Genomic DNA, 15399 nt, shown 5'->3' on the forward strand with positions numbered 1-15399 from the left:
GCAAGCCAATTGTGTCATTAATAGCCACTTTTATCTATGATACAATGGCATGCCATATTACTCGAGCGCCATCTAGCGGCTGAAAACGGTGGTGTTCAATATTTTTCATGTCAGAATGAATGAAAATAGTCATATCTCAGCCCAAAATTGGTTTATAAATATGGCAGGAAAAAATCCATAACTAAGTTGCAGGGCATGCAAATTAGGCAAAAAGGTGTGACTCATAGGCGACAAATACGGTACATAATTTAGGTGAAACAAACCGACTCCTGTCTACGATCCTGTTTCATACAAACCGGATTCCAAAAAAGTTGGGACACTAAACAAATTGTGAATAAAAACTGAATGCAATGATGTAGAGATGGCAAATGTCAATATTTTAGTCATAGTATAACATAGATGACAGATCAAAAGTTTAATCTGAGTAAATGTAACATTTTAAAGGAAAAATATGTTGATTCAAAATTTCAGTGTCAACAAATCCCAAAAAAGTTGGGACAAGTAGCAATAAGGGGCTGGAAAAAGGAAATTGAGCATATAACGAACAGCTGGAAGACCAATTAACACTAATTAGGTCAACTGACAACATGACTGGGTATAAAAAGAGCTGCTCAGAGTGTTAGTGTCTCTCAGAAGCCAAGATGTTAAGAGGATCACCAATTCCACCATTGTTGCACAGAAAGATAGTGCAGCGATACCAGAATGGTGTTACCCAGCGTAAAATAGCAAAGACTTTTAAGTTATCATCATCAACCGTGCATAACATCATCAAAAGATTCAGAGAATCTGGAACAATCGCTGTGCGTAAGGGTCAAGGCTGTAAAACTCTACTGGATGCTCGTGATCTCTGAGCCCTTAAACATCACTGCACCTCAAACAGGAATGCCACTGTCAAGGAAATAACAGAATGGGCTCAGGAATACTTCCAGAAAGCATTGTCAGTGAACACAATCCACCGTGCCATCCGTCGTTGCCAGCTGAAACTCTACAGTGCAAAGAGGAAGCCCTTTCTAAGCAAGCTCCACAAGCTCAGACGTTTGCACTGGGCCAGGGGTCATTTAAAATGGAGTGTGGCAAAATGGAAGACTGTTCTGTGGTCAGATGAGTCACGATTTGAAGTTCTTTATGGAACACTGGGACGCCATGTCATCCGGACCAGAGAGGACAAGGATAGCCCAAGTTGTTATCAACGCTCCGTTCAGAAGCCTGCATCACTGATGGTATGGGGTTGCATGAGCGCTTGTGGCATGGGCAGCTTGCATGTCTGGAAAGGCACCATTAATGCAGAGAACTATGTTCAGGTTCTAGAACAACATGTGCTCCCATCTAGACGTCATCTCTTTCAGGGGAGACCCTGCATTTTTCAACACGATAATGCCAGACCACATTCTGCAGCAATCACAACATCATGGCTACGTAGGAGAAGGATCCAGGTACTGAAATGTCCAGCCTGCAGTCCAGATCTTTCACCTATAGAGAACATTTGGTGCATCATAAAGAGGAAGGTGCAACAAAGAAGGCCCAAGACGATTGAACAGTTAGAGGCCTGTATTAGACATGAATGGGAGAGCATTCCTATTTCTAAACTGGAGAAACTGGTCTCCTCTGTCCCCAGACGTCTGTTGAGTGTTGTAAGAAGAAGGGGGGATGCCACACAGTGGGAAAAATTGACTTGTCCCAACTTTTTTGGGATTTGTTGACGCCATGAAATTTGGAAACAACAGATTTTTCCCTTAAAATGATACATTCTCTCAGATTAAACTTTTGATCTGTGATTTGTGTTCTATTCTGAATAAAATATTAGATGTTGGCACCTCCACATCATTGCATTCAGTTTTTATTCACAATTTGTTTAGTGTCCCAACTTTTTTGGAGTCCGGTTTGTAGTTTAAACGAGTTGATAGAACGACTCTTGCTTTGAGCTTTCCTGTGGATGCTACTCTGAATCGTCGCAGCATCTTCTCTGCACCAGCTGATTCCATGTCGATGCTCAACAGCGTCTGTTGTCGCCAAGATCACGTCCTGTAAATGTAAAAGTGTCGTTTCAACTGTTTTTGACTCTCCTTCCCTCCTTTAGGCATCTGCTGCTGCGGCTCAGGCCACTCTGCTGAAACAGCAGGAGGATCTAGAAAGAAAAGCTGCCGAGCTGGACCGCAGAGAGCGCGAGCTCCAGAGCAGATCCTCAACAGGTCATTAAAGTTGAAACCCCCTCCTCTCCGCAGCGCCACAAGCAGCACACATTACGTAGACAGGAAAACCTTCTGCTGCGTGTGCATTTTGTGTTGATGATGCTTTGTGAAGCTGCAAATCCTTACAGTGAAAATACACAAGCAGCTCTGAGAAGCCTCAACTATACACTCAAAACCCCGAGGAAGTATTTAAAAAATAGTAACCATGTATTAAATTGTAAGAACTTTCAGTTTCTACTATTCTATTAAGTTGATATTGGCCTGCATAAAAATGGTCCCTATTTATGTTTCTATGTAAATGTTATGACTCTTAGTTTCAGTCCTGGATTTCACTCGTTCCAACTCTTCATGTTGTATTTTAAGGATAGTTTGACAACATTTTCAGCTCCCACACACTTCCAGGCATGCGTCACGTGATTGTATTTCCTGTTGTAGTTTCAGCCTGAGTGAAAAGAGTTTGCAGAGCTGGTCTAACTCTTTCTGCTGTGCCAGATTCTATTAAAGACAAGCGGCCTCTTGTCTCGACAGGTAAAGAGAACAACTGGCCTCCACTTCCTAAGTTCTTCCCCGTCAAACCATGTTTTTATCAGGACTTCTCAGAGGAAATCCCTGAACAGTACCGGAGGGTCTGCAAAATGATATACTATCTCTGGATGTGTGAGTACATCACATTTTTAGTTATGAGTCAACCTTTGCTGTGTTTTTTTTTTTTTATAATCATGCTATAAAATGTATAATTGAATATATGCTCAGATGTCTGATCAGTGGTGCAAGTGGAGCAGCATCATCCTTTAAATCTTTAAATATTAATCATAATAATAATAATATATATATTTTAATATTCACTCACTAATGATTAGTCCAGTTGTCAGAAATGATGGGAACCAGTCCAGTGGGGTTGAGCTTCCAGCTTGTGAAGGCATCCTGCAGGCCGGCTTCAGCTAACGGACTGATGAAGTGTCTCGGATGAAAGGCAAAAAGTTTCTCCCTTAAAGAAACTGGTCCAGATGACACGATTTAACATTTGTTGTTATCTACCTGGATGATCGAGCTTACAAATAGGCCTGCCACGATAACAAATTTTTCTGGGCGATTATTTGTCTCAGAAATTATCGCGATAAACGATAATATTGTTTGAAATTTGTCAATAATTAGTAATTGTCAAATTTAAGAAGAAATGTTGGTAATTTGTTTTGAGTGTAGTACCTTTTTTGACCACCGGATGGCAGTGTTGGACTGTTTGAACCGAAGGATGGATAGTGAGGGAGCGAGCAGCGCGTCTCTTTAATAAAAATGAGAGGGAGACCCCTTGACGTGACATGGGCTGTCTCTCTTTCTTTTCTTCTGTTCTCAAAATAGCGGATGCTCTGTGTGGTTTGAGCTCTTTAGCATTTTTCACTCAAAGCTTTTAATAAAAAAATCAGTAAACAAGTTCTCAGCTTCTTTTTGCAGAGAAAAACAACTTTTTAGACGAAGGCACGGGTTTCAACCGTGAATTTTGGAGCTTCGACAAGACGGAGGTTTTTTTCACAAGGTCGGCCTGTTAGCTTAGCTCGTAGCTTAGCTTCTTAGCTTAGCTGCTTTTAACGATCCAAGTAGAAGGAGAGACCCGAAGAAACGATAAAGCCGATAAATGAAAACAAGGTTGATAATTTTCATATATCATGTGATTAATTGATTTATCGTGACAGTCTTACTTACAAACTTTTTTTTTCTAATGCCATGTCTTTATTTGACAGGCTGCTGCCTTTAGTAACGTCACACCACTTCTCACTTTTCTTTTATAAGACACATTGTGGTATAAATTTTTAGTATAGCATGTGTCGGGGCAGGGGGTTGGAAATGCTTCGCCCTCGTGATCTGGGGTGCAGCATGTTCTACATACACTGCATACTCAACTTTAAGGCTCCTTTAAATGGTGGAAGGGAAGAAACTTTGTGCTGGAACATTTTGGTCCCCATCTTTATAATCTTGATTAATTGCAACATTGATTAATTAAAGAAAAATGCATTATTGGTTTATATTTCTAATAACTGTCGGCCAGGTCTCTGAGCACTATGGTTTGCAAATCCTGCTGGTTTTCTAACGTGCAACTGAAACAGTTAAGGTGGCAGGGATCTCATTCTTAGATTTAATGTTCATAAGCAGATGTTTTATGATAAAGTCTCTGTCTGTACGTCTGTACACTTTCTCTTGTCCAGTCAATAAGTTCTGCTCGAGACAATTTAATGAAACAAACGCATATAGGTCAAGGTGAAATCAAGATCTAAGGTTATACAAGTAGGTCACGATAAACAATAAATCAATTAATCACGATAAATGACAATTATCAACCTCATTTTCATTTATCAGCTTTATCGTTTCTTCCTGTCTCTCTCTTTCTACTGAAGACACTGGATGACAAAAGGCTCAACTCCGGTCTTCACTGACTCCTCACTTTCTCTTTTAAATCTGTTTTAACCGTCCAAAATTGTGTTTTTGGATCGTTAAACACAGCTAAGCTAACAGGCCGACCTCGGGAATAAACCTCCGTTTTGTCGAAGCTCCAAAATTCACAGTTGAAACTCGTGCCTTCGTGTAAAAAGTTGTTTTTCTCTGCAAAAAGAAGCTGAGAACTTGTTTACTGATTGTTTTAATTAAAAGCTTTGTGTGAAAAATGCTTTTCTAAAGAGCTCAAACCACCGTACGTCTGCCATGACTCACCATGTCACGTCAAGGGCCCTCCCTCCCATTTTTCTTGGAGACACTGCTCAACTATCCATCCTTTGGGTCAAACAGTCTTATACTGCCACCAGGTGGTCAAAGCAGGTACTACACGCCAAACGAATCAACATTTCTTCTAAAATTTGACAATTAATTGTGAAATTTCAAACAATATTATCGTTTATTGCAATAATTTCTGAGACAATTAATCGCCCAGCAAAATTTGTTATCGTGACAGACCTATATACAAGGCTTTACTTGTTCGTGCCATTGCTGTAAATACTCCTTCATAAGTTTGTTGACGGGTGTATAATGTGCCATATGTAGTACTCTTGTTGACTTCTGAGCTAAGTGCATCACAGTATAAGAGCAGCGTGGGGGGGTTGCACCTCCACTTCAAAAACGGGGTGCAGCTGCTCCCCTTGCTCCACTGATTAGATGCATGTGAATGTGTGTATTAATCGTCTAATTAAAATGTTTTAAGTTTTGTGATGGTGTGGAGCTCTGCTCGTCTCGCAGCAGCACGGACTCCGATTCAGCCCGACTTGAAGCAGATATTTTTAAAACTCAAACGTTTCTTCTTTTAGTCCACTGTATGACTCTGTTCCTCAACCTGCTGGCGTGCCTGGCTTACTTCACCACCGGTGACCACGGAGTCGATTTCGGCCTCTCCATCCTCTGGCTCGTTCTCTTTGCTCCCTGCTCCTTCATGTGCTGGTACCGCCCTGTCTACAAGGCCTTCAGGTGCGTCCTCCGCTATGAAAGCAGCTGTGCAGTATGTGTGGATCTTTGAAGCTGTGCAGAGAATGCCTGTAAGGCGATCATCTTTTTGCCCCCCGTCGCAGAGCAAAGAGGAAATGGAAAAGCCCACTGTCCATCTGTGCATGTTGTGAGCGTGGTAACTTGAAAAATACGTGCGATACTGACTTTCATTTTGGTGTGTGGCTGCAACTAAGAGTAAGAAATGTTCCTTTCAAAAATAGGGTTGCAAAATCAAAGATGTCTGATACCATATACGTACCAGTGTATATATATATGTAAACCGACCACCCTAATCATTTCAGGAAACTTTGTTTTTTAGTTTTTATATTTCCTAAATGTATAGTTTGCTCAAATGTTGGGTCAAATAAAAGAAACGTACTGATCTCCACTTTCTTATGTGGCTGCAACTAGGCATAAGCTCAAGGTTTCTTTATTGTCATTCGCGTCTCGTGGTGCATGTGATGGAACGAAATTGTGTACACAGGGTCCCAGTTGCATCCAACAAAAGTATAAATTGTAAAAGATCGGTCACTATCAAAATTGGGTTGCCACGTCAAAATCCAAGATGGCCACCGCCGTATACATATGTACACTGGCCACCCCTGTAATTTGAGGAAACTATACCTTTTAAACAAAATAAAAACTAGAAAGCGTCATGATTGGCGTTGGTGAAGGTGATGATGATGCTCTGCCATTACACCTGGCCGTGGATAAAGATTGCTCCCTCCACTCGCCACGATCCATCACTCTGCGCTCCTCATACAAGCAAAAAAGACCTCTTATAAACCTTATACAAACTGCAACTTCTATCCACTTGAATGTCTTTGACCCAAATTATTAAAGTTGCATTTCTTGTTCAGTTCTAGTTCAGAAAAAACTCATCTTGAAAACCACAAACATTCACTATTCAACCCCCTCAGCGATGAGGGACTTCAGCGTACCGCTTGTAATTTCCGTACTTGCCGCCGTACACGTCGCACTGCCATATAAGTCACATCCGTCCAAATATGTCTAATAAAGTGGAAAAATCCATAAATACGTGGCTTCGCCGTTTAAGTCGCATCTATTACGCGTCACCACTGACAACCCGGAAACGTGGGCCGGTGTTGTGCCAAAAATCGATTGGCTGCCAAGATGGTGGCTGCGGGAGCGTGCACGGGAGGACTTTAACAAGAATTTAACAAGATTAACACTTTTAAGAACAAATGTTTGCTCGACATTATAGCAAAGGTGTATCAGTTTTTACTTTTACTTAATAAATGTACTTTAATTGTCGAATCAGCTGCATTTCGCCTGGGTGGCTAATATGACGTTTGCTCCAGGAGTCCGGAGCGAGATGAAGGTGGCTTCGTACGGCAAGCCAAGTGTCTCATTAACAGTGACTTTTACCTATTAGTGAGAAACTTGGCGTGCCATATGAGCTGAGGGCCCTCTAGTGGCTGAAAATGGTGGCGTTCAATATTTTCCATGTCGGAATGAATGAAATCGTCAAATCTCAGCCAAAAATTGTTATAAAAATTAGAATAAAAACAAATGCGTTGCTTTGCCGTATAAGTCGCAGGGCATGCTAATTTATGCAAAACACTGCGACTTATACAACGAAAATTGCTGTAGATTCAAATGGCAATTAATTAATTAGATTAAATTAATTCATTTCTTTTGGTCCTTAAGAGTCAAAAGGTTTTAAAAAGTAGCTGAAATCCAGTTGTCAACATTTGATAGTCCTTTATTTTGGACTTTCACTTGTAATGTGCAGTGTTTGTTTGACATTTGCTTCAAATTAGGAACTCTTTAAATGCATAATCTTACCTAAAGCATCTTTTGAAGGAGCTTTAAAAACCTAGGAAGTCTGAAAAACCTAAATATTTTATGTGTATTTGTTGGTGAAAAAAGGAAAATGAGGGAAAATCCTTATTGAGAAGTTATTGAAAATGTTACTCTGTGTCATTGATATCGATAATACCAAATATAGAGAGTAAAGCATAAAAACCGGCTGACGCATCACATTTTAGCTTCATAGTCGATTGAAAACTGTTAAAAATTATAGTTCAAAGTGAAAAATGCTTGTTTAAATTTTTATTTTAAATGTAGCACTTGATATGATAAAGTTTAAGCTCATAACACATTTTGTGTGATTTTAATGTGTGATTTGTTTTCTGTTTGTTTAGGACCGACAGCTCCTTCAACTACTTCTTCTTCTTCTTTGTGTTTTTCGTCCAAGTTGTAATCTTCATCGTCCAAGCCGTGGGCATCCCCTCCTGGGGCAACAGGTGAGTCGCATGCTTTCTGACAAACTGCACAGAAAAGTCCAGGTATCGTCTTTATTTAACCTTTATTTATACAGGCGCTCTCACTCAAGAGACAAACGACAATAAAAAGCAATTTAAATAAAAATAGCATTATAAAAACACTGTTGGTGGCGTGGTCCTGTTAGCCGAGTACTTTATACTTTATGTTTATCTGTGTTTGATTTCTTTCAGTTTATTTATGCTGACAATATCAGTTAAAACATTTTTTTTATTTATTTGTTTGTTGTTGATTCCAGCGGCTGGATCTCTGCCTTATCTGTATTCGGTTCACACATGGCAGCAGGAATCATCATGATCATAGTGGCCATCCTCTTCACCATGTGTGCTGCCACGTCTGTCGTCCTGCTGAAGATGGTAAGAGCTCGTTCACGTTTTAAACGCCCGTCGAGAGGACGACGTATTAAAGGAGTTTACGTTTTGGAAACAAATTTGTCCAACTATTCTTTGCTCAGATTATTTACGAGCGCATCAGTAACACTCTAACACAAATATAACTCCATAACCATGTGGTGGAGTGAAGTTCAAAACATTCGTAGTGTAATTAATAATTTCATGAACAAAACTCGCTGGTCTAAGACCTGTGGCGCTAAGTGTCATCACTCACCTTCTCCCACTTCCTCCCTCCTCAGGTCCATGGCCTGTACCGCCGCACCGGGGCCAGTTTCCAAAAGGCCCAGCAGGAACTGTCGGAGGGTGTCTTGAGCAGTAGAACATTTCAGACCGCAGCCAGCGGAGCAGCTTCAGCTGCTGCCCAGGGAGCTTACAGTGGAAACAACTAAGTGTAGAACGAGCTGAAAGGAGCTCCTTCTTGCAGGTCAAGGTCTGTATGTTATAAGGTCTAGGTGAAAACACTGCACTTGTGATGAACAACCATGATGCACAAGGTCTGCAGGCAACAACCCCTGCAGGGATTCTACCTGAGCAGCATCAGTGCTCAGCTGTTCTGGGTTTCTAGAACTTCTAATCTGACCTTCTAATGTATAGACCTTGAGCCAGGTGAGGCCATTTTTATTTTTAGCCTCTACCGTGAGTTCATGGGTAACTTTCCATAGTAGCTTCTGGATTTCACATCCAGAGTCGCCCTGCAGGGCGACCTTGTCTGGCTCTGTGCGGATTGAGAAAATGAGTGGAGTGTAAAGTCGTACATGGACAACTGGGACAGAAAACACAAATGAATATGACTGATTGCTACTTTAGCGCCTTTTTGCTTTGTATATTTTGTCATCACTTTGTGACCGTGCTCTTTAAGTGTGTGTGTGTGTGTGTGTGTGGATGGTGGTGTGCTTGTGTTTCTTCACATTGTTCATGGAACTGTAATAAATGTTTGTCATTGATTCACTTGTGTTCTGCCTCAGAAGCAGTTTTCTGTCGCGTGCAGGTTTTCTGTGCTGCACATTGTCTCGACTTCATGTGGAAGAAGTTTATTAAAAAATCATACAATTTTTAATTGTTCAGCCTGGATAATACTAAGAGGGATTAAAATCTGGAGTGAACTATCAGTACAGAAACAAACTGATAATTGAACATCTGCAGAAGAAAATAGAGCTGCTTTAGTTTCATGCTTTTACAAAACAAATTTCATTCGACCTAACCGTTGCATACTGAGACTGTACCGTAGTTTTCAGACTATAAGGCGCATTAAGCAAAACAAGTTAATTTTGACAGTTTTTTGAGCACCGTGTGCCGCATAAAATCAGTTTGAGGTCAGTAAGCACAACCAGATTTAATACCTAAGGCTTACTGTCGATTTTTAAAGAAAATGAAAGGACTTTAAGTGCGCCTTGTGGTCCGAAAAATACGATAACTTCATTTTTCTTCATCTAAATTCCATATTTAATCATTAGATTTATTTTCATTCTTTAATTTATCAGTACTGTAGATTTCTTTTGAAAGCGCTTCAGTTGAAATTAGGAAATATTAAATAATGTCTCGACCACACTGACATGACCTCATAAAGTCCAATATGAGTTAAAGGCCAATCATCTCATTATCATGTAATGCTGGATGAGGATACATTTTGTTTTCATTTCAACATTCAGCATTTTATGGGCAGATTTAAAGTTTTAATTTACTGGCAAAGATCCTACATTTTCATTTGCTTTATCTAAGTGTTGGGCTTTCAAAAGTCTGACTTGTATTGTGGGCGCAGAGCTCTAAATTATTTGCGCACGGTTGTATATTTTCCACAGAATCTCTTAGGAAAAACATGGATGTGTGTTTATTTGATGTACTGGTTTAAAACTTGGATCAAACTTTTCAAAGTAACATTGTAAAAGTTGCAAATTCATTTGATTTCTGGTGTTCTTCGTACCAAATACTTTTGAGTGTAAGGATTTTTAACCCTTACCTGACTGCATTGTATTGGAGGATCATGACTCTGTGCCTTTTGTACATAAAACGTTGAATTTGCAACTAATAAAATGCTTTGCTCTCAGTTAAAGTTGCAGCTCATTTATTCAGTCCTTAAGATGATGGATTCAGATGCATGTTTTTGTGAGCTGTGATTCATCTGAGTGGAATTAATAAAAGTTCTCCGTCTTCTGAGACAACATTGCTCGTTCAGAAGAGGACAAGGCAAAGACACTTTCACACTAAAGGTTGTGGCTCAAGATTATCTGCTGTGTTGCTTCTCTGAAACACTAAAATCAACTTTGATCCTCAAAAAATACTTGAAATTTTTGTGTGGGGGTTCTGTTGAAAGTTTATGAACGGTCAATATCCTACCTGTAGCAGAAAGCTATTTGAACAAACTTCGATTATAGAAATAGTTCATAATAAAATAAATAGATCATAAAAACAACATCATAACATGCATTCACATTTTCTAACCTCCATTATTCACCATAAAGTTATCAAGTGTGTTACAATTAAATTAAACAAAGAAAACCCCTTCCCTGATCATTGTTAAAACAGTCACGTATGGTGAATGTCTAATTAGTATTGACCACAGCAGAGTTTCTCTTTGTAGAGAAGTAAAGATTTCAGACAATGCATTCCACTGAGGACAACAAAGATCATGTTACTAACTGGATGTCCTCAAACTGGAAGCTCAGTCCAACAGGACTGTTGCCATAACGACTGATAGCGGGGCTGATGTTGTGGAGGTGGTGCAATTAACGCTAACTTGAGAGGCGCGTAGCCAATGACAAGTGGATTGGAAGATTGAAGAAAATTTATTTTTTTTATTTTACAGATCAGTTAAAATAAACTCACCATGCTCTGTTCAGCAAAATAAGATAAAACTTTATTGATCCCGCAGGAAATTGTTGAAATACGCGACACAGTATTGCTCCCTGCTTCATTTGTGCTGAACGTCAAAAGTGAAACTTAAGGCCATGACTTGAAAGTAGTCTTCATGCACCCTCTGCTGGATACATTGCACTATTACATGTTTCCCAGGTCAGGTTCTAATTTAAAAATGTTATAACAGTTTCAAGTATTTACATTCCCATGAAATTTGGCATTTTGTGGTTATGTCCAGTGGAAATATACTACCATATCTGTAGCACTGTATGTAACACTTCCAGTCAGAATTTCACAATATTTCTACAGGAATAACAATATAACAACAGTGGATTATTTTTTTTTCATTGACCCTTTATTTATCCAGGTAGTCTCATTGAGCCATGAGAACTCATTTTCAAGAGGGACCTGTTTAGGGAGCAAATGGTGGGGGTTAAAGGCCTTGCTCAGGGACCCAGAGTGGGGCGAATGAGGGTGGAGGCAGGTGTGGGTGTTTCACCTTTTCCACCCACATTTTGATGTTGACTGTACCGGGAGGTGAACCTGCGACTTTCCGATCACAAGCCCATCTTGTAACCTCTGCGCTCCCCCATAGCAAGATCAATAACAAAGTTGCTCCAAGTCCAGATGATGATACTAGAAATATACAAAATCTTAATATCGTTCATTTTAAAAGTTTGTCGAGCCTGATCTTGGTTGGCATCAGAGAGAAAATGTAATTTTTATACAGGTTTGGAAAATACATGCATAAAAAAGTGGATATTGGAGTTGTTTTTGGATGGGACCAAGACCGTTTGTGCTTGACCCCATCCTCACAAGTTGTTAGCTTCTCAATCTGGCCATAATCTGTGTTTCTCCAAAGAACAAGCTACAACAGGTAAGATATTTGTTCATACCTTTAAGATAATATTGGTTTTCTTGCTTGCTCTTGACAAAGGTGGACGCTTTTCCCTCCCGCTCCTGCTTCCCTCCTGCTTTGCTCTTTGTCCTGTGAACCCTATCGGAGCTTCTCTTTACATGTCTTCCAAATTGGAAATTATGGATCTGGTCAGCTGGTCTCTCAACGCAATTGATACAATTTTTTCGACGAGAAGACAGGGCGAAAGAGAGCCCTCCTGCCCCAATGGGGCACTTGCAGCTGGATACACAATGGATTCCTGGGGGCAGTGGAAGATCGTGTGTCTGTATTGTCCGTTGAGGATTTAGAAGATGTGTACATAATTGAATTTATGATAACAGGATTTCTGATTTCTGGAGTTGGCGGGTATCTGGCATATCAACAAATACGGAAAACATTGACAGCTGTTCTGGCCATTGTCAGGCTGTCCGGCTTGTATGAAGGAATGTGCCGTGCGGTGAGCACTCGGACTCAGATGCTGTGTGCGCTGAGCCGTAAGCTGGACGCAATTTCTATGAATCACAGGCCACTTGCGGCTCCTGAAACTCGTTGGCGAGAAGGAATCGACCTTGGAGAAGCTACAAGCTCAGCCCAGCGGTGCTGAACACAAAAATGTGGCTGTTTGGAGTCGCCATTAAGACGTCCCAGTAGACAGAAATCAAGTAGAGTCGGCCTGACCCAAATAACTTCTCTGAATCTGGCTCCTCCATGCCTTGAACTGGCCAACTATCCCAAACTCCCATGGATGTCATGTGAACAAGCTCTGCTCCCCCCTCCCCTACCTGCTCCCTTCCTGAGGACATCTGTGGACCGGTATCAGAGCTGAGCCAACTGATAGACACTGCACCATCTTATCAGGACTATGGAACTATCTGGCAGTGTCCACGGACAAACTCACCACCTTTGTCGGCCTTCCTCATGCACTCATACGTATTATGATGTCATCAGTATGTTCATGTTTCTGTGCAGAGTTTTTTTTTCAACTTTCACACTGTGATATGATAAGATATGATTTTTTATACCTCCCCTTCCCCCTGCGTTTCTCTTTTCCTACCTAAATGAAAAAGTCTGCGCCTCCCACGGGACCGCGGCCTCAGACACCTCCGTCCCCCCCATGTCTGTTGGTTTATGTTTTACACGGACGAGCTGTACTGAAATGTAATTTCGTTGTGCTTCGGCGCAATGATAAAGCTGATTCTGAGATGGAATGAAGTATGAATCAGGTAAATAATCTGGGAACAGCCATGAACAAGTGACATTTTAAAGTTGGTTTTATTTCTTCAGGATTTTTTTATTACACCTCTTGCTAATTTTCAAGCTTCAATAAGAGACTGAACAATTTATATCAGTAAACCAATGGTAACCCACAGATCATCTCTGGACTTGTGGTGGGTCTGACTCTTTGGATGTTACCACTAGAGGGAAGCACATCTGAGGAGAAGCTGCTCCACACTGAAGTGCTGACTCACTGTCAGAGAAACCTAAAGTAAAAATGTCCAGAAAAGGTGTCCTCAGCAGGACCCTGTTTGTCTTTGACTGCAGCTCCTGCTAACACCGCTGACGACGTCCAGGCTTTGCTTTATTACAGCCAAAGAATGGGGATACAACCTGAATTTTGTCTTTGTTTTTTCAAGCAGTGGTCTGAGATTTTATAAAATATACTTTTAGTAAATTTAGGAAACATAAAGTATCTAACACTTCAGTGCTCTTTGGCAGTAAAGGGGAAAATATAAGACATGCACATTAGTTTTAGCCTCTGCTCAGATGGTTTATACAGAGATAATCTGCACTGAATGTCAGAATTAGCAGGAGAAATCTGGAATAAGGATCATTTCTCTGTGAAGCTTTTTAAACTCATGCACTTTCTTATTGGGGACTGCCAGCAGCCACCTATTATTATCATCCACCTGAGAAGGTTCTTGTTATTCCTTCAACTTTAATGTGGCCCGAACCGCAACATTTACCCCCACAAATTTTATATCGGAACGACCGGCTCGGCACTGTCATTACCTATTACATCTAACATATTACTATTATTGACTATTTGAGTTACCATGGTGACGTAATTTGCAAACAAAGCCACCGTTTTTCTCATTGAACAACACTGACAGAACTCTTCACAGCCTCTAACTGCCACAGTGAGGTCACATGACGAGTGAAGTCAGCATAAAACACTGATTAACTTTTGCAGCTCTTTGGTCCCTCTGCAGCGGCTCTTTCAAGCTAGGACTAAGCCCCTCCATTTGCAACTGGGTCCTGGACTTCTTAACAAACAGACCACAGTCAGTGAGGATCTACGACTTCTCCTCCTCCACCATAACCCTCAGCACTGGCTGTCCTCAGGGATGTGTGTTGAGCCCTCTCCTGTTCACTCTGCTCACGTATGACTGTGCAGCTACCCATCCAGGCTGTCACATTGTAAAGTTTGCAGATGATACAGAGGTGGTGGGATGCATCACAAACAATGATGAGTCCAGCTACAGGCAGGAGGTGGAACACCTGGAGAGCTGGTGCAAGAAGAACAACCTTCACATCAACGTGAAGAAGATGAAGGAAATGGTCGTGGACTTCAGATGGAACAAACACATCTACCCCCCCCCCCCCTCCCCCAATATAGAAGGATCTGTGGTGGAAGTGATCTCCAGCTAGTATTTGTGAATCTGCTAAGTTCCTGGAAAACAAACAATGCAGACATGTTCCTTTTTGAGTATTTTACACCGCCTTATAATCTCCCTGTTTTTTCACTACTTTTCCTTTCAGTTATCCTTTTAATTACCATTTATTTTCACTTGTTAAAAAAATTCATTTGTACGCATCTTTTTTGATTGTCTATTGTTGTCGTTGTTGTTGTCACCTTTCTTTGTTAAAATTCAGGTCTCTCTTGTAAACGAGTCCCCAGGTAAAGGTGAATGGACCTGCGCACCTGAATGAATCAATGACTACATTTGTAAAGAAGCATCTCGGCTTCTATACAAAAATTATGCGTTTTTCTTAAAAACGAACAGATAATTCGTGAATTTGCACGTTTAAATTTAAAAAAAAAGTATTTGGCATTAATTCTTATTGATTTTAATGTCTACGGTAATTTTAAACAGCTTGTGAGTTCCTGTTCAACATGTTAGGACAAATTATTTTAAAGTTCAGTGAACACCTTTCCTTTAACAAAGTGCTCTTAATTTGAAAGCTCATTAATAACTTCCTGTCCCGGTTTAACCTACTGCTGTCTCCCCCCACCCCAAAAGCCTCCTTCCCCAGCCTTCCACACGCCTCCCCTCTCTCGCTGCGGTCAGTTGTC

The 15399-nt window shown here is 40.7% G+C and overlaps 1 protein-coding gene across 1 annotated transcript in view; it reads left to right on the forward strand.

Annotated features, from left to right (window-relative positions):
- The window catches only part of scamp2 (secretory carrier membrane protein 2), a 34782-nt gene extending 25549 nt beyond the window's left edge, over nt 1-9233 (forward strand). Inside the window, exons 3-8 of the mRNA XM_037683089.1 lie at nt 2078-2189; nt 2718-2846; nt 5480-5636; nt 7823-7924; nt 8200-8317; nt 8593-9233. Of these exons, the coding sequence (XP_037539017.1) occupies nt 2078-2189; nt 2718-2846; nt 5480-5636; nt 7823-7924; nt 8200-8317; nt 8593-8742 (768 nt within the window). The 3' untranslated portion in view covers nt 8743-9233. The remainder of the gene's footprint in view (nt 1-2077; nt 2190-2717; nt 2847-5479; nt 5637-7822; nt 7925-8199; nt 8318-8592) is intronic.
- The last annotated feature ends 6166 nt before the right edge of the window (nt 9234-15399 follow it).

This window comes from Nematolebias whitei, chromosome 10 (genome assembly GCF_014905685.2).
Source record: "Nematolebias whitei isolate Nwh7 chromosome 10, NemWhi1, whole genome shotgun sequence".
NCBI classification, from domain to species: domain Eukaryota; kingdom Metazoa; phylum Chordata; class Actinopteri; order Cyprinodontiformes; family Rivulidae; genus Nematolebias; species Nematolebias whitei.